This window comes from Macaca nemestrina, chromosome 13, assembly GCF_043159975.1.
Source record: "Macaca nemestrina isolate mMacNem1 chromosome 13, mMacNem.hap1, whole genome shotgun sequence".
Taxonomy (NCBI): Eukaryota; Metazoa; Chordata; class Mammalia; order Primates; family Cercopithecidae; genus Macaca; species Macaca nemestrina.
This window is the reverse complement of record NC_092137.1, coordinates 60,972,026-60,992,071: the sequence shown is the minus strand read 5'-3', so window position 1 is coordinate 60,992,071 and position 20,046 is coordinate 60,972,026. Positions and strand designations below refer to the sequence as shown.

At 41.7% G+C, this 20,046-nt stretch overlaps 1 protein-coding gene across 3 annotated transcripts in view; it reads right to left on the bottom strand.

Annotated features, from left to right (window-relative positions):
• Window positions 1-15,374, bottom strand: part of LOC105465427 (poly(A) polymerase gamma) — a 47,913-nt gene extending 32,539 nt beyond the window's left edge. For 2 of the 3 annotated variants that reach the window (XM_071076759.1, XM_071076760.1), the window contains exons 1-6: window positions 15,117-15,372; window positions 11,336-11,497; window positions 9,555-9,621; window positions 2,473-2,554; window positions 2,132-2,241; window positions 590-643 (exon numbers count right to left, since the gene is read on the bottom strand). In XM_071076759.1, coding sequence (XP_070932860.1) covers window positions 590-643; window positions 2,132-2,241; window positions 2,473-2,554; window positions 9,555-9,621; window positions 11,336-11,497; window positions 15,117-15,133 — 492 coding nt within the window. In that variant the 5' untranslated portion in view covers window positions 15,134-15,372. Of the gene's footprint in view, window positions 1-589; window positions 644-2,131; window positions 2,242-2,472; window positions 2,555-9,554; window positions 9,622-11,335; window positions 11,498-15,116 lie in introns of all 3 variants that reach the window. The other variant, XM_071076761.1, reaches the window with a different exon arrangement.
• Window positions 15,375-20,046: the final 4,672 nt, after the last annotated feature.

Here is a 20,046-nt window from a genome sequence, read left to right as displayed (position 1 = left end):
AGCAAAAGCTATGAAAGCTGGAAAGCAGATGGACAAGTGGTAACAGACCCAGTAGACCTAAGAAAGCAGGTAAAAATGTTGTATCTAGGAAATAAGGTCAGGAGGCTGTAAATAAATACAGACATAAATAAAAAGGCACATTTAAAGAATAAAATAGTATTCTTAGAAATTAAAAATATGGGCTGGGCGCAGTGGCTCACACCTGTAATCCCACCATTTTGGGAGGCTGAGGTGGGTGGATCACGAGGTCAGGAGATCCTGGCTAACATGGTGAAACCCCATTTCTACTAAAAATACAAAAAATTAAGCCAGGTGTGGTGGTGTGTGCCTGGAATCCCAGCCACTCAGGAGGCTGAGGTGGAAGGATCACTTGAACTCAGGTGCTCAAAGGTGCAGTGAGTTATGATTGTGTCACTATACTCCAGCCTGGGCCACAGAGTTAGACCCCATCTCTTTATTTTAAAAAAAAAAAAAAAAAAAAAGAGATTTGATTTTTTAAAATATGCACTTATGTTAAGCCTGTTTTCAGAAAACAAACTTACGAGTTAAACAGTTCAATTGTAAAGTCACAAAAATATTAAACACTTACTTCAATACCATCAAATTCAAATTTTATAACAGGTACAAAGGCATCTTCTACAGCCTACAAAAAAGGAAAACAATTTTAACATATAGGTGTAATCCCTTCTTTATCCTTCCTAACTACCAATAATGTGAATATCTTTGCTCCCAATTTGTATTTTAACTCAACAGACAAAGTGAAAATGCTTTTGGTCTTACATTCCAGGTATTTCTCCTTTGTGACCTGTATTATGTAAGAAACACAAAATGCTTATAATGGTATCTAATTTATTATCCCTCTAAAAATATTCCTCAGAACTGGAAAGCAAAACTGCTATCGTCTGCAGCCATAAAAAAGAATGAGTTCATGTCCTTTGTAGGGACATGGATGAAACTGGAAGCCATCATTCTCAGCAAACATAGGAACAGAAAACCAAACACTGCATGTTCTCACTTATAAGTGAGAGTTGAACAATGAGAACACATGGACATAGGGAGAGGAACGTCACACATTGGGGCCTGTCTGGGGGTGGGGAACAAGGGGAGGGAGAACATTAGGACAAATACCTAATGCATGCAGGGCTTAAAATCTAGATGACAGGTTGATGGGTACAGCAAACCACCGTGGCACAAGTATACCTATGTAACAAACCTGCACGTTCTGCACATGTATCTTAGAACTTAAAGTAAAATTAAAAAACAAACAAACAAAAAAACAAAAAGCTGCTATTATCTGGGTACTTATAACTTCTTGAGTCTAAACTGAAAACTGATTATTTGGAAAGGCTACTAGGGTTAGAAATTTTAAAATAATGAGAGCTCATGATTTATATATTAAAAATTTAATTAATACAGTTGAGATTAGTAGAAATAATGGTTTTCTGAGTCTTCCTTAACTCCCCAACCTAATAAATTCTTAACTTCCTTGTCTAAAAACATTCCCAGATTCCCCAAATATCACAGATTCTTTGACCTTCACCTTATTCTAGTACTTCAGAATGCATTAACACTGTTTTGTTTATTTAGTTCACATAACCCCCTCTTCAACAAACAATGTCAGGTTTACTACTGTATCTGTAAGACTAATGACAGCATCTAACAAATTACTGGTGCTGAAATTTTATTTGCTGAATGAATGGCTAGATATACACATATAAAGAGTTACTAACTGAGCTTTACACATAATAGCACTCATCATTTGATATGTATCAATCATTATTGGCTATTACAGTAAATGGTTTATGTAAATATCTCATCAATACTCAAAAACCTTATAAAAAAGTTACTACCACATTTCCATTTTACAGATTGGGAAACAGGCTCAGAGGATTAGGTTACCTGACCAAGATCTAGGAGCTATTATGTAGTAGATTCTAGATGCCAACCCAAGTCTGTATAACTCTAAGGCCCATGTTCTTAATCATCATTTAATCATCACGTATTAAAGTTACTCTTATTAAATATCTCCTAATAGTAACTTAGGAGGTATTTCAATAGTCTTAAGCCCTAGCTTTTATAGATATTTGTTACTAATCTAAATTCAAAATATTAAATGCCAGAGGATACTTACTCTTAAGTTTCTAATGCCATCTTGATGTTTCAATTTTTCAAAAAAAGACTGAAAAAAATCAGATCTCTCCACGTGTCTTGGAGCTACACAAAGTGCATCAATGTCAGCTCCTGTAAATTAAAGTAGTTCTTAAGAAGAATATATTATGTGTTATATTTTTTGTTAAAGTACACTCAAACATATGCACAGAAGAAAGTATGGAAGCTAGGTACAAGAAAATGTTAACAATGATTAGCTGTAAGTAGTGGAATAATGGGAACTTTGTTCTCCTGTATTTTCTAATTATGAACAAGAGTTTGTCATTGAATGTTCTTAGCACTAGAACACAGAAAAGCAGTTACCTTTGGTGTGTACTCCAAGCCTATAGGATCCAAATGTGAAAATTTTACCACCAACAGTAGCCACAACAGAAGGTGGGAGGTTCTAAAATAAAATTAAGCAGAAGATATTCAATTATTCAAATTATTTAGCACAAAAGTCACCTCAACATTGGCTGCGCGTGGTGGCTCACACCTGTAATCCCAGCACTTTGGGAGGTTGAGGCCAGCAGATCACCTGAGGTCAGGAGTTTGAGACCAGCCTGGCCAACATGGCAAAACCCCTTCTCTACTAGAAATACAAAAGTTAGCTGGGCCTGGTGGTGGGCGCCTGTAATTCTAGCTACTTGGTAGGCTGAGGCAGGAGAATCACTTGAACCTGGGAAGTGGAGGTTGCAGTGAGCCGAGATCGTGCCATTGTACTCCAGCCTGGGGAACAAGAGCGAAACTCCACCTCAAAAATTAAAAAAAAAAAAAAAAAATCACCATAATGTCTACTGGCCTTTATTGAGCAAATGATCAGACTTGTCAACTTTGTCAAGATTAGACTTGTAAAAGTACTTCACAGATCCTCTGACTGTGATTTGAAGTAGTAAGGGTATTACCAGAGGGAAGACAAAACAAATTCACCCCCACTACACATGCATACATCTCTATCTAAAGAAAAGCTTTTCTTTTTAATCACTTGACCATACATGTCCCCTCCAATTGCCTGTCTTTTGCTTCATCACTCTTTTGGTAGTCACCAAGGAACTCTCACCAAACTAATGTGCTTTCAGCTCTCTAAAACATAATACTCTTGGCCAATCCATATCCCCTTTAGTTTTTGTGACAGGTATGTTTAATTTCTTGATTCTAGCTGTACAACCTTTCTGTAAGAACGGGGTCATTCCTGACATGATCTCCTTATGAGAGCTATTCCAACAAGCTTAATTAACATTTCTTGGTTTATAACATAATTAAAATGCTACCTTTTGGCTGGGCATGGTCATGTCTGCAATCCCAGCACTTTGGGAGACTGAGGCAAGAGGACCACTTGTGTCCAGTTCAAGACCAGCCTGGGCAACACAATGAGACTCCATCTCTACAAAAAATAAAAAATTAGCTGGGCATGGTGGTGTGTGCCTCTAGTCCAGCTACTCGGGAGGTTGTGATGGGAGGACTGCTTGAGCCCAGGAGGTTGAGCCTCAGCAAGAGTGAAATCCTACCTCAAAAAAAAAAAGAAAAGAAAAAAAGCTAATTTTCGCCTCTCTTCAGAGCCAATTCCAAAAGCCCATCAGATATTCACTCAAGTATCCTGATCCACTTCAATATCCAGCCTCAAGCAAGCAAAAAAAATTATTCCAATGCTAACAGATATTGCTTCTGAGTTCTCTATTTTTGTTCCTCATTTTCCTCACTGCCCAAACCTTTTCCTTCTTCTTGACTTACCAATTCTTAGCTTATATCCCTCAAATTTGTGGCCTCCTTTCTATTCAACGAATACTCCCCTAATTCTAGGCTATTTAATGGCATCCTAAACTACCCTCTAATTAATCTTCCTTTTCTCTTTCACTATCTTGTATAAAATTCACTGGCTGATGTTCTTAAATTACTCTATTAAATATAGCTGTTCTACTCAAAAGTTGCCAATGCCTTTTTCTCTAACTACTGAGGTAAGGATCCTTGGGCCTGTTGTTGAAAATCTCCACATGTTCCTAGGGATCCTTCTTGCCTTCTTATCTTCCTTTCTGAAGCTCCAACTACCTACCAACCAACCAACCAACCAACCAACCAACCAACCACCAACCAACATGGTTACAGAATCCAGCCTCCTTTCCACTGCATTTGCCATTGTCCCTGCCTCAAGTGCTTGCCCATCCTCTCTGGGCATCTTTTGTTTTTTGGGTTTTTTTTTTTTTTTTTAAAAACAGATGGAGATGGGGTCTCACTGTGTTGCCTAGGCTGAAGTAAGCACAGCAGTGTGATCTTAGCTCACCGCAGCCTCAAACTACTGAGCACAAAATATTCCTCCTGCCTCGGCTTCCAGAGTATCTGAGACTACAGGCATGTACCACCGCGCCTGGATAATTTTTAAATAATTTTTGTAAAGATGGGGTCTTGCTCTGTTGCCCAGGCTGGTCTCAAGTTCCTGTTTTTAAGCAATCCCCCTGTGTCAGCCTCCCAAAGTGTTGAGATCACGGGCATGAGCCACAATGTCCAGCTTCTGGCTATCAGTATCATCCACTTTTGGAAGTTCACTTCAAGTTCCACCTCTTCCATGAAGCCTTCCCTGGTTATCCTTACTCCCTAACAAGCTTTTTTTTCCTCTGTGCTCTCTGCCCTTAAAATTCTTAAATTCTTTTTTGCTATATTTACTGACTTTTTTGGTATGTAAAATCATATTTAATCTTTAATATTTAAATTTCTCAAAGTTAAGAACTTTGTCTACTACTTCTCTGTATTTTCTCACAATGCCCAGTACAAGTTCTGAAGAATAATATGTGCTGATTAACTTCACCTTGAATAAAAGTATCTATATAATAGGATATTATGCTTAACGCCTCTGTGTAATGAATATTAATGTTCAGAGTATCACAAATAATTTTATAGCTAAAAAGAAGTCAGTAAATTTATTAATCAGATTTTTTAAAGAGACAGAGTCTCGTTATGCTGCCAGGCTGGCCTTGAACTCTTGGGCTCAAGATCTTCCTGCTTCAGCCTCCTGAGTAGCTGGGACTACAGGCATGCACCACTATGCCCAGGAATCTATAAATTTATTCATAATTAACATGAATGAAATGGACAGAGAAGCCAGGACCTTAAAAAAATCTTTTAGTTCACATTTCTACTTTGAGAAGTCTGATTCTTGGATGATTTATGAGAAAGTGATACACTAAATCACAGTTTGCCACGGCCATAGTATCTAACTAAAATTATTTGATCTGGGGTTCTATACTATTTAAAGTTTAAATATCCCAATTGTGTATGGATTCAAATCATCTTTGATTGAACCCAAATCCTTCAGTTACTTTCCAAAGTAAAACCATACATAAAGAGAATTATAGGCTGTGAGTGGTGGCTCTTGCCTGCAATCCTAACACTGCGGGAGGCTGAGGTGGAAGGTTCACTTGAGCTCAAGAGTTCAAGATCTGCCTGGACAACACAGTGAGACCTCATGACTTTTTTTTTTAATTTGAAAAAAAAGAGAGAATTATAGGTTGGGCATGGTTGCGACTCACGCCTGTAATCTCAACACTTTGGGAAGCCAAGGCAGGAGGATCACTTGAGTACAAGAGTTTGAGGCCAACCTGGGCCACATGGCAAGACCCTATCTCTACAAAAAAAAAAAAAAAAAGTAGCTGGGCATCAGGATGTGTACCTGCAGTCTCTGCTACTTGGGTGGCTTGGGTGGGAGGATTGCTTGAGCCCAGGAGTTTGAGGCTGTAGTGAGCCATGATTATGCATGCCACTGCACTACAGCTTGGGAGACAGAGATCCTTCCCGCATTCCCCCACATGAAAGAGACAATTATAATTCACATAGAAAAATGACCTCATCTACTCAATGGAAGATGTTAACTTATTTTTTTTTTTTAATTACTTGTGACTAGAATTTCACCTGCTCAGAATTTGACTCATCCAATAACTTTAACTATTGATAACCCTGTTGAGTTCAGAAATGAGACAGACGGCCTTTTGGCAACAAAAGTAAACAGCGGCCGGGCGCGGTGGCTCAAGCCTGTAATCCCAGCACTTTGGGAGGCCGAGGCGGGCGGATCACAAGGTCAGGAGATCGAGACCACAGTGAAACCCCGTCTCTACTAAAAATACAAAAAATTAGCTGGGCGCGGTTGTGGGCGCCTGTAGTCCCAGCTACTCAGGAGGCTGAGGCAGGAGAATGGCGGGAACCCGGGAGGCGGAGCTTGCAGTGAGCCGAGATCGCGCCACTGCACTCCAGCCTGGGTAACAGCGTGAGACTCCGTCTCAAAAAAAAAAAAACAAACAAACAAACAAAAAAAAAAACAAAAGTAAACAGCATAAAGACCATGTTAAACTCAATGACTATAGTCCTTAGGAGACTCAACTTTATTCTGAGCCCACTGTTTAAAGCTGTAAAAGAAAAATTCTAGACCAGGTGTGGTGGCTCACGCTTATAATCCTAGCACTTTGGGAGGCCAAGGCGGGTGGATTGCTTGAAGTCAGGAGTTTGAGATCAGCCTGGCCAACATGGCAAAACCCTGTCTCTAACAAAAATAGAAAAATTATCCAGGCATGGTGGCGCATGCCTGTGGTCCCAACTATGTTGGAGGACTGCTGAAGCCTGGGAGGCGGAGGTTGCAGTGAGCTGAGATCGCGCCACTGTATTCCAGCCTGGGTGACGGAGTGAGACTCTCATCTCCAAAAAAAAAAAAAAAAAAAAAAAAAAAAATCTGCAGGTGTTTACCTAATTTCTAAATCCGTGCAGATTAAGGGACAGAAAGGGACTTTACAGGTAGACACACTGACAACTGTGAGACGTTACCTTTCAACTGACTGCTGTTAGGGCAAAGATGGGAAAACTATGAAAATCAAAAACCTTAAAATGTAACAGTATTGTCTACCTAGTGATGAGGCAAATGGTATCACCCAGTTGAACATTCTCTCCCTCATTCTGGTACAGCCAGTAAAATAATCTTCACAGTGGTGATTCTCAGACAACAATAAAAATTCAATTGTGAGGCTGGGCACGGTGGCTCATGCCTGTAAGTCAAGAGCTGAGGTGAGATCGTGCCACTGCACTACAGCCTGGGCGACACAGCGAGACTCTGCTTCCAAAAAAGATAATAATAATAAATAAAATTTAGGCTGGGCACGGTGGCTCACACCTGTAATCCCAGCACTGTGGGAAGCTGAGGCAGGCGGATCACTTTGGGAGGCCGAAGAGAACGGATCACTTGAGGTCAGGAGTTCGAGACCAGCCTGGCCAACATGGTGAAACCCCATCTCTACTAAAAATACAAAAATTAGCTGATGGCATGGTGGCATGCACCTGTAATCCCAGCTACTCGGGAGGCTGACGCAAGTGAACTGTTTGAACCCAGGGGCAGAGGCTGCAGTGAGCCAAGATTATGCCACTGCACTGCAGCCTGGGCAACAGAGACAGACCATGTCTCAAACAAAAACAAAACCAAGGCCAGGTGTGCTGTAATCCCAGCACTTTGGGAGGCTGAGACGGATAGATCACCTGAGGTCAGGAGTTCGAGACCAGCCTGACCATTACAGTGAAACCCCGTGTCTACTAAAACTACAAAAATTAGCCGGGTATGGTGGGAAGTATCCCAGCTACTTGGGAGGCTAAGACAGGAGAATCGCTTGAACCTGGGAGGTAGAGATTGCTGTGAGCTGAGATCTCACCACTGCACTCCAGCCAGGGCAACAGAGCAAGATTATGTCTCAAAACAAAAACAAAAACAAAAACAATTATATTCAAAATATAGTTGGCCTTCCATATCTGCAGATTCAACCAATCGTGCACGGATAAAAAATATTGGGGGGGAAAAAGCCATAAAAAATAAAGCAAATTTTAGGCAAGGCGCAGTGGCTCATGCCTGTAATTCCAGCACTTTGGAAGGCTGAGGTCAGAGGACTGCTGGAAACCAGGAGTTTGAGACCAGCCTGGGTAATATAGTGAGACTCTTGTCTCTACAAAAAATAATGAAGAAAATAAGCCAAGCACAATTGTGCATTCCTACAGTTACAGCTATTCACGAGGCTAAGGTGGGAGGATCACTTGAGCCCAGGAGTTTGAGACTGCAGTGAGCTATATAACTGTGCCACTGTACTGCAGCCTGGGTGACAGAGGGAGAGTCTATCTATAAAAAAAAATAAAATAAAATTTATGGCCGGGCATGGTGGCTCACGCCTGTAATGCCAACACTTGGGGAGGCTGAGGTGAGATCGTGCCACTGCACTACAGCCTGGGCGACAGAGCGAGACTCTGTCTCCAAAAAAAATAATAACAATAAATAAAATTTAGGCTGAGCGTGGTGGCTCACGCCTGTAATCGCAGCACTGTGGGAGGCTGAAGAAGGTAGATCACCTGAGATCAGGAGTTCGAGACCAGCCTGGTCAACATGATGAAACCACGTCTCTATTAAAAATACAAAAATTAGTCCAGAGTGGTGGTACACGCCTGTAGTCCCAGCTACTCAGGAGGCTGAGGCAAGATAATCGCTTGAACTGGGAGGAGTAGGTTGCAGTGAGCCAAGATTGCGCCACTGTACTCCAGCCTGGGTGAAAGAGTGAGATTCCGTCTCAAAAAAAAAAAAAAAAATTAAACATGCTAATAAAAAAAAATTACAGTGACAACTATTTACATAGCATTAACATTGTATTAGATATTTTAAGTAATCTAGAAATGATTGAAAGTATGCAAAAGGATATGAAAGGGTAACATGCAAATATGTACTATATTACTTTATATAAGGAACCTGAGCATCCACAGATTTTAGTATCTTTGGAGGTCACAGAACCAATCCCCCGGAGGATACCAAGGGAGGACTGCACTACACAAAGCAGGAAAATGTAATCAATTTCAGGGGAAAAATAGTTAAGCTACAGGAGGGGAAAAGAGTTCTGTAGTTATAAATTAGTTTGCAAATTCCTATGTCTTAGGAACCAAGCAGGTAGGCAAATAAGGGAATCCCACATGAGAAACATAGTAACTGCTCAACTAATCACCTTGCAAAGAAAACAAGGAGTGGTGGGGGCCATGAGGCAATGGAAGATAGGAGCCCAATCCCCTTCAAGCCTCTTCCTGCTGTGCACAAAGGCAGGCCCAGCATTGCCAGATCTAACACTTTATAAAAACTGTTGAAATGTGATTTTTAAGTAAAATCTGATATTTGGCCTACTACATACGAGTCAAACAAGACAATTATGTGGACTCACAGCTATATATTGGCTACTTCTGGGTAAATCCTCATCTACTTAGAAATTCAACCGTCTAGACCAGTTCATTCCTATGTATACCAGAGAGCCAAGCTTTGATGTATTTCAGCTACTTCTCAACACCTGCATCTCATTGCCAGGATGAATGACCAAGATATAATAAAAACAAGAATTCCACATAGTTTAAAGTCTTACCTTACTCTCACTGACATCAGAAATCCATTCTTTTACTAAATTGTTCAATTTACCAAGAACCACTAGCCTATTAAAAAAAAAAAAAAGCTTCAGATTAAAATGAACAACAGTATTTTTAAAAACCCATATAGGCAATACCCTTTGTGTTGATGTTAGGGTAAAACCAAAACATACATGCAATAATGCTATCACATCTATTGACACAAGGCCATCTCTTTGGCATTCTTAGATCCTTAATAGTGTCAAAGAGGTGATAAATCTGATTACAATATTTTAGTTTTTGAGCTATGTTCAAAATTCAAAAAGCCTAATAAAAACCATAAAATTGCCTTCAATGAGGCTCTAAAGGCCTAGTGAATTGTCAACTTTCTTGGCTTTACTATGGAATTAATTCAATTCAATGTGGTAATAGAAGCTAGAATTGCTAGTAATAGGTCTTTGACTAATTAAAATGGGCAAACTAATTACTGGCTAATTTCTGTCTAATAGTATTAAAGAAGTTTAGTATTATTAAAACAAACTTATAACCAATGGCATAAATGAATCCACATTTAGAAGAGAAAAGCAGGGTTTAAGACATCCCAAAGAAGGCCAGGTGTGGTGGCTCACGCCTTTAATCCCAGCACTTTGGGAGGCTGAGGTGGGCAGATCACGAGGTCAGGAGATCGAGACTATCCTGGCTAACACGGTGAAATCCCATCTCTACTAAAAATACAAAAAAAATTAGCTGGCCATGGCGGCATACGCCTGTAGTCTCAGCTGCTGGGGAGGCTGAGGCAGCAGAATGGCGTGAATCTGGGAGGCGGAGCTTGCAGTGAGCCAAGATCATGCCACTGCACTTCAGCCTGGGTGACATAGCAAGACTCTGTCTACAAAAAAAAAAAAAAAAAAAAAGACATCCCAAAGATAACATGCAAAACTGAACTTCTGTCCAAACTTACTCCTTCAAGGTGCCGAGACCAAAAATCTTGGCCATCATCCTTGACCTCTCTCTCACACACATTCCAGTCATTAAACTCTAAGAACCCTACCTTTAAAATATATCCAGATTTCTACTTTTTATTACCTCTATGACCATCCTCCAGGTTCTAGCCAGCATTATTTCCTCCTGGGGCTATTATAATTGCTAGATAACTGGTTTCTCTGCTCTGCCCTTGCACTTCTCTTAAGATTACTCTAATACAGCAGCCAGAGTGACTGTTAAAACTTTTTTAAGTCCAGTCATGTCAATCTTCTTCTCAAAACTCTAATAGCTTCTCACTTCACTCAGAATAAACCAAACCTTGACAACACCTTACAAGGTCCTAAGAGCTCTTGCCCTCCAAGCTCCTTCCCACCTTGCTTTCTGCAAGCCTGTATCTTCCTGCTTCCTCACTGCTGATACCCAGGGTATCTTGCTAAGTACTCTTCAAACACACCACTTCAAGAGTTCTGCCTAGAACACTTTTCCTTCAGATAGACACATGGCTCCCTCTTTCATCTTTAAATATTCCCTTAAATGTGACTTTTTCAATGAGGCTTTCCCTGAAACCTCTACCCCTCAGCTTTTTCTCAGTAGCACTTATCATGTGTAGTATTACTCACGAGTGTAATACTGATATTATTGATGACAAATCTCTTCCTCTAACCCCTACCTAAAATGTAAGCTCCAAGAGGGCCAAGACTTTTCTTTTTGTCATTTCTGCACCTGTATGTAGAGACATAGTAGGTATTCAATATGTTCGTAGAATTAATGATTAAACAGTACACTGTCAAATATTTTATGGTTTTCAATGACACACCTGTGGTTCAATTCTTCCTCATCTTCAAACACTCCAAATGGTTTCATGGCGTCAATTAATTTCTGTGTGTAAATATGATCAATTTCTTTAGGACACGCCAAACTAATCGGAGAAGTAATTCCATAATGCTTTTGTTGACACTGGCTGTCCAGCACGGTGTTTCTGTTCAAGAAAATAAGAAAAATGAAACAACGGAAAAAATTTAAAATATATATCATACTGATACATTGAATCTCTCAATCTACTCATGTTAATTCAGTTACCTTAAAAGTTTACTTAGTACTAACAGTGGGGGCAGATACTTTCTTTTAAAGGAAAAATGAGTATTTTATGTTTATGTTTATGAAGGGGCTATTCATACTGCCTGCAGCTTTCATGGTTAGGATGTCTTTTCAAGCCAAACGCAGCATGTGTTGGCATCAAGACAATTGTACCAACACCACTCAGCTCAAACCCAGAGTTTGATTGGGATCTGCGCCAGGGCCACCTCCACTACACTGCAGACTTAAGTCAAGTACCATCCAGATTCTAGAATCTTTGAAAAGCAGTCAACCACTTGAAAGAAAGCTTTTAGTAAAAACAATGGGTTTTTTTTCCCCAGGAAAGAAATGAAAACATCCCATTAGAAGGTCCTTGTGAAATAATCTGGCTTTTAAAAAGGAAATCATAATTAGATTTGTCCTTGGGAAACCTAGGTTAACATCCTCTGCTTGAATCAGAGTTTACAGTCCTAGTATTTTGCCACTCTAGCTAATTATTCTCTTCATTTTAGACTGGTACCCATACCATCTTCGCATTGAAATAAAATTCTTTACACTACTGGCAATCTTTTGGAAGATACATGAGCCACCCTCTAAAGATCTTAGCCATCAGGAAACTACGGTCTTGAATAAAGTACAACAGAAGTTCTGAGATTTTTTTTTTTTTTTTTTTTTTTGAGATGGAGTCTCTCTCTGTCTCCCAGGCTGAAGTGCACTAGGGAGATCTCAGCTCACTGCAACCTCCGCCTCTTGGGTTCAAGCAATTCTCCTGCCTCAGCCTCTCAAGTAGCTGGGATTACAGGAATGTGCCACCACATCCAGCTAATTTTTGCATTTTTAGTAGAGATGGAGTTTCGCCATGTTGGCCAGGCTGGTCTCGAACTCCTGACCTCAGGTGATCCACCAGTCTCGGCCTCCCACAGTGCTGGGATCAAGAGCCACTGCGCTCGGCCAATTGAAGTTCTGAGACTTTGAGTTTACACAAACTAATTAACTTCAAAATAAATTCTGGGACCAACAGGGGTTGGCAAAACTTCTAATTTTGCTATGAAAGTGAAAACATACACACTAAACAACCAACGCTACCATTTGTCTTCAACATGCTTCCATGAAGGGCCATTAACACCAAGAGTAAGAATGTAATCTCAAAATTATAATCAATCTTTCAAGTTGAATAAATTAGCCCTGTAAAAAATAACACATTATAGAGATCGTTTAATTGTTTTTGGATTTTAACTCGTCAAAACACTGTCTTACCCCTACTAAGTGCACAGAGTAAGACACGCTCTTTAGATAAAGATCTCATTAGAGGCCAGGCGTGGTGGCTCATGCCTGTAATCCCAGTACTCTGGGAGGCTGAGGTGGGTGGATTACCTGAGGTCAGAAGCTCAAGACCAACCTGGACAACATGGTGAAACCCCGTCTCTACTGAAAATACAAAAAATTAGCTGGGCGTGGTGGCTGACGTCTGTAATCCCGGCTACTCGGGAGGCTGAGGCAGGAGATTCGCTTGAACCTAGGAGGTGGAGGTTGCAGTGAACTGAGATCGCACCACTGCACTCCAGCCTGGGCAACAAGAGCGAAACTCCGTCTCAAAAAAAAGAAAAAAAAAAAAAAGATCTCATTAGGTAGAGAGGGAGAAAGAATCAATGGAAGATAAAACAGCGTGTATACCTTCCAAAATGACTCAAAAAAAAAAAAAACACAAAACCCAAAAAACAAAATACAGCTTAATTTCTCTTCTGTATTTATTTTGTTGTAGAACAAACAAAACTCCAATTAGTTATTTCAAGTTGTAATTTCTTTTTAAAGATTTGGCTTTTTACCTCTGAGAAAGCTAGAGCAGTGTTTTGGTATTATTTGTGTTATATATATGTAAATATACATGGTAAATGAATAGGACAGAGTAATTATCTACATATGTATATAATATCACTCAATCACAATAATCCTAAGAGGTATTGAATAAGTGCCATTTTACAGATAAGTATCTGAAAGTTAAGAGAGGACAAGCCAGAATCTGACCTCCAAAACCTCTTTCCACTACTCCATTCTCTCCTCCATAACTACTTCAGCTCTGACACTATGATGACAGCCTCACTTTCTTACCTGTATGCTGACAAAGTTAGCCAACTAGCCTACTGGCCCTAAAATTCCAAATCTAGAGTTCTGAACTTCCCCCATCTAGAGGGGAGGGAAAAGTAAACAACAGAATCCCACATTTCCTTTAAACCATCAATTTCACTTGTAGGCAAACACCCTAGAGAAATTTTGGTTACAAACGCACAAAGAGACTGTAAAAGAATGTTCGCTGTCACACTGTAACACTAAAACTTAGAAATAACCTAAAATAGTCACTAACAAGAAAAGAATTAAATTAGGATGCATTCCTACAGTAGAATACAATACAATATTAATTAATTACAACTAAAATACTAACGTGAACAAAGCTCAGAGACACTACGTTGTGCTAAAGTTACAGAATTCCAAGTGTGATACCAGCTATATAGTTTAAAAACAACTAGAACTACGCCAGTTATTATGAACACATGTGTATGCAGTAATAGCATTAAAAAACATGCAGCTCCCATGATTCGAGGGCGAAAAAAAAAATGTAAAATAAAAAACACGCAGCAACAATACACATCAAATTCAAGACTGTGGAGACATCTGGAGCAAGAGATGATTGGGACCAGAGAAGGAGGTAGGAGAGTCCTTCAGATGTATCTGGAATGCTGATTTCTTTAAAATAAATACATAGATATGTATATACACACTGTGTGTGTGTGTGTGTGTGTGTGTGTGTACAGTTATGTTTTGGGAGAAATGGGTGGTGGCTCCACAAATGATGCTTATGTTATTCTCTGCATTTTTCTGCATGTTTAAATTGTTTCCTAATAGGCCAAAATGGAAGAAGCTACAACAAAATCTTGCCAAGTCTGGGAACTGTTTCTGACTTATCAAAGTGTGAACAAGAGGTACAGACCGGTAGATGTTGTGGGTAGGTGGGGAGGCAGGGGGTGAGGGAGAGGGTGGGGACAGGGATGAAAAGACTTTACCCTCATATGAAAGAGAAACCCCTGGGCTGCGATAGGTCTTTCACTCCTGAAGACCTGGAGACAGCCGGTCGGGAAGGGAGGAGGGGGAGGTAGGGGGATGGTATTTGCGCCAATGCAGACAGGAGCAGACGGGCTCAGACAGTGCTGGGGACAGGCGAGTGACCGACAATTTCTCCCTACGGACACAGGCACCTCTTTCCCTCCTCATCCTTTTCTGAGGGCGTTCTCAGAGGCGGGACAGCTGGGGACTCCCAGAGTCCCCAAGTCCGTGCAGGGGTGGCCAGGTAAGCCGCCGGGTTTAGGGGAGGTGCCCCTGCGGACCGGCCGGGAGCCGGGAAGGAGACCACCCCCGGCGAGCTGCGTGCAAGGCGCAAGGGACAGGGAACGGAAACGAGGACACAGACGGACCACCCCAGCTCACCCCAACCCGCCTCACCCCAACCGCCGCCCCCCACCACTTACGCAGACATCTCTTTCATCGCTTCCTGCGTCTCCCTCTCCAGCAAGTGTTTATCGCTCTGGAGTCCTGTTCTTGCTGTTCCCTTCTCCCCCTGTTCACTTTCCTCCGGTCGCTTGTAGCTCGCTTGCTCCCTCACTTTCCCACTTACTATGGCTGAGGCATCCAACCGAGTAGTGAAAACACCACAAAACCGGCTCTATTTATGACAATACAGCGCGGCCGACGCCAATATGGCGCCGCTTCCCAGCCTGCCTCTCGCCGGCCGCGGCCCCGCCCCTGGAGGTCTGGACCACCCTCAGCCACGCCCCCTCTGTCTTTAAGCCCCGGGAGGCTCCGGGGCCCCGCCCACAGGCTCAGGGCTTTCGGTGTACCGTTGGTTCAAAGGAGCATTTGGTACCCTCCTTTGTCCGCGGTACTGTCAATCCCGGTAGACTGCTTGGAAGGAAATTTGGAAATGTTTTCCTTGCTTCTCGAATGGCAGCATATATTATACATTTTTTAAAAAGATCACACCCTTGCCTAGCAAATACTATTTCAACGCTTCCATTATCCTACATCTTTGATTTAATTATAGTAATATGTAATTAACTCACCAGTTGAAATTTTTGTCTCGAAAGTGTCACACCCAGGAACGTGCGACTTTAACACAAGTATCCCAGGGAAAAACAAGCTTGTAAATTGGAGGCTTAACTGTTCACTTCACCCCTAAGTACCACCTTTGATTAGTGACATTCTGGCATTTAGCCGGGAAAGGTTGAAAATTATAGCTAGCAGTTTGCAATAGGATAAATCCCAGGCTGAAACAAAAATCTTACACTTTTAAATAGTGGAGATCATGTTCTATGTGAGTGTGGGGATGAAAATGGGAAAATAATGACCAATTTTAAAATGCTGATGAGTAGAAGTAATTTCAAGCACTAAATCATTACAAAGAAAAGGGAAGTCAAGAACTGCTTGCCCTTGAACATAACTCAGAGTCACAGTAAATAGAGAAGATTACTTGCTGATTAATTCATTCAAAAATATTTATTGAGACAGGACACAGTGCCTCACACCTGTAATTCCAGCACTTTGGGAGGCCAAGGTGGGAGAATTGCTTGAGGCCAGGAGTTCGAGAACAGCCTGGGCAACATAGTGAGACCCTGTCTCTACAAAAAGTTAAAAAAAAAAAAATTAGCTGGGCGTGGTGGCCCGTGCCTGTAGTCCCAGCTACTCAGGAGGCTGGGATGGGAGGATCTCTTGAGTCTGGGAGGTGGAGGCTGTAGTGAACCAGGACAGCACCACTGCGCTCTAGCACAGTGATAGAAGGAGACCCTGTCTCAAGAAAAAAAAAGACTACAAAAAAATATTTTTGAAAACCTGGGCAAGGTGCAGTGGCTCTTGCCTGTAATCCCAGCACTTTGGGATGCCAAGGCTGGTGGATCACTTGAGGCCATGAGTTCTATCAAGACCAGCCTGGCCAACATGGTAAAAAACCATCTTTGCTTAAAAAGCAACAACAGAAACCTGATGTGGGCTGGCGCGGTGGCTCACGCCTGTAATCCCAGCACTTTGGGAGGCTGAGGCAGGTGGATCACTTGAGGTCAGGAGTTCGAGACCAGCCTGGCCACCATGGCGAGACCCCATCTCTACTAAAAATAGAAAAATTAGCTGGGTGCATGGCGCGCCTGTGATCCCAGCTACTCAGGAGGCTGAGGCAGGAGAATTGCTTGAACCTGAGAGGCGGAGGTTGCAGTGAGCCGAGATTATGCCATTTGCACTGCAGCCTAGGCGACAGAGCAACAGTCTGTTTCAAAAAAACAAAAATCCTGATCTATGTCAAGCTGTGTGTTAGGCTGCAATGATTTCATGGTGCATAAAACCAGATATATTATTTGATCCTATAAAGTTCATTCACAGGTTAGGGAGGAAATAGTCATATAGAAATATAAGTGATATTTTTCTGTTGTAGAACGAAACCACCTACTATGTGTCAAGCACTTCAATAGTATCTCCAGATACTTAATTCCTGCCCTTAAGAGTTTACTATGTAATGGAGAACCTATACATAGATCATTAAAATACAGTATGGTCTGTGATACAGATGGTGTCAAAGTATTAAGGGAGGCCTAAAGAGGGCCATTTAAACATGGTGGTGGGGGCCCTCAATCGTGCCTTTTTAGAAGAGGGGATTCGGTCTAAGCTGGCAAGATTTGAGAGGAGGGATTGAGTGCGGGTGGTGGAGAGAAGTCAAAACCTATTCCAGATGGCATAGAGTAGTAGCTGGCATGGGCTTCAGTGCAAGGTAGACCCAAATTTGAGTTCTAGTTTTGCACTTTCTAGTTTTGTCACTTCAGAACAATGAACTTAAAAACATCTTTTTTTTTTTCGCCCGGGCACGGTGGCTCACGCCTGTAATCCCAGCACTTTGGGAGGCCGAGGCGGGTGGATCACCTGAGGTCGACAGTTTGAGACCAGCCTGGCCAACGTGGTGAAACCCTGTCTCTACTAAAAATACAAAAATTAGCTGGGCCTGGTGGTGCATGCCTGTAATCCCAGCTACTCGGGAGGCTGAGGCAGGAGAATCGCTTGAACCCGGGAGACTCTGTCTCAAACAAACAAACAAACAAACAAAAGACAAAAAACCTTTTTTCCTTATATGTAACGTGAAAATAATAGGGTTGCAAAAGAATGAAATGAGAATAGTATATATAGACAATATGAATCTCAGCTCAAAAATTCAGACATGCAAGAAATAACACTGTATTTTTCTTTTTGTTTCTTTTTCTTTTTTTTTTTCTTTTTTTTTTTTTTTTTTGAGTTGGAGTCTCGCTCTGTGGCCCAGGCTGGAGTGCAGTGGCACAATTTCGACTCACTGCAAGCTATGCCTCCCAGGTTCACGCCATTCTCCTGCCTCAGCCTCCCAAGTAGCTGGGGTTACAGGTGCCCGCCACTACACCCAGCTAATTTTTGTGTTTTTAGTAGAGACAGCATTTCGCCATGTTGGCGGGGCTAGTCTTGAACTCCTAACCTCAGGTGATCCGCCTGCCTCAGCCTCCCAAAGTGCTGAGATTACAGGCGTGGGCCACCGTGGCTGGCCTTTATTTTATTTTTGAGACAGACTCTCCCTCTGTTGCCCAAGCTGGAGTGCAGTGGTGTGATCTTGGCTCACAGCCTCCCTAGTGGCTGGGATTACAGGTGCACGCTACCATGCCTGGCTAATTTTTGTATTTTTAGTAGAGATGGAGTTTCACCATGTTGGCCAGGTTGGTCTCAAACTCCTGACCTCAAGTGATGCGTCCGCCTAGGTCTCCTAAAGTACTGGGATTACAGGCGCGAGCTACCTTGCCCTGCCGATATGTATATTGTAAAATAAAATGTATATATTCGAAATTGTCCTCTTAGAAGTTTATACCAGTATATACTCCAATATGTATGTGATGGTCTGTTTTCTCAAACACTCACAAATGCTGGATATTATTATTTATTTTGAGACAGAGTTTCGCTCTTGTTGCCCAGGCTGGAGTGCAATGGCGTCACTGCAACCTCCATCCCTGAGTTCAAGCAATTCTCCTGCCTTAGCCTCCCAACTAGCTGGGATTACAGGTGCCTACTGCCATGCTGGGCTAATTTTTTGTATTTTTAGTAGAGACAGAGTTTTGCCATGTTGGCGAGGCTGGTCTCAAACTGCTGACCTCAGGTGATCCACCCTCCTTGGCCTCCCAAAGTGCTAGGATTACAAGCATGAGAGACTGTGCCCCGCCAAATATCCGGGTTTTTTAGTTTGTTTGTTTTTTGTTTTTTTTTATGGCTGGGCGTGGTGGCTCTGGCCTGTAATCCCAGCATTTTGAGAGGCTGAGGCACGTGGATCACTTGAGGCCAGGAGCTCCAGACCATCCTGGCCAACAGGGTGAAAACTCGTCTCTACTAAAAATATAAAAATTAGCTGATCGTCGTGGTGCACGTCTGTAATCCCAGCCCCTTGGGAGGCTGAGGCACGAGAATCACTTGAACCTGGGATGTGGAGGTTGCAGTAAGCCACTACACTCCAGCCTGGGTGACAGAGGGAGACTCTGTCTCAAAAAAAAAAACAAAAAAAACCAACCAGAAAAACAATTTTTGGCCAGGCACGATGGCTCACACCTGTAATCCCAGCACTTTGGGAGGCCCAGGTGGGTTTATCACCTGAGTTCAGGGGTTCGACACCAGCCTGGCCAACATGGTGAAACCCTGTCTCTACTAAAAATACAAAAAAATTAGCTGGGTGTGGTGGCGGGTGACTGTAATCTCAGCTACTATAGAAACCGAGGCTGGAGAATCACTTGAACCCAGGAGATGGAGGTTGCAGTGAGCCGAGATCTCACCATTGCACTCCAGCCTGGGCAACAAGAGTGAAACTCCATCTTGAAAACAAACAAACAAAAAACAAAAAACAACTTTTTAATTTGGCTAGGTGTGGTGGCTTATGGTTGCAATCCTAGTACTTTAGAGACTGAGGCAGGAGGATCCCTTAAGCTCAGGAGTTGAGACCAGCCTGGGCAACAACGAAACCCCAACTCTATTTTAAAAAAATGTTTTCATGCTTATAAAAAAGAACTATAAATGTACAGAAAAAGTAGAGAGAATAATATAATAAACACCATATACCTATCACGTAGAATTTTTTTAGCATTTTGTCATGTTTCACACATTTTTCATTGAAATCTTTTTAAGTAAATGCATAAAATTTTACTCCTAAATATTTTGATACACATATCTAATGATAATACTTTCCTGTACAACCATAATAATATTAACACACTCAAGTTTTGTTGCCCAAATATCTTTTGCACCAAGTTTGTTTATAGTGTGATCCAAGCAAGAAGTATGATGGCATTTAGTTGTTGGGTCTCTGAAATGGCTTTTTTTTTTCCTTAAAAGTCTTTATTTTTTAATTAGCTGGGCATGGTGGCG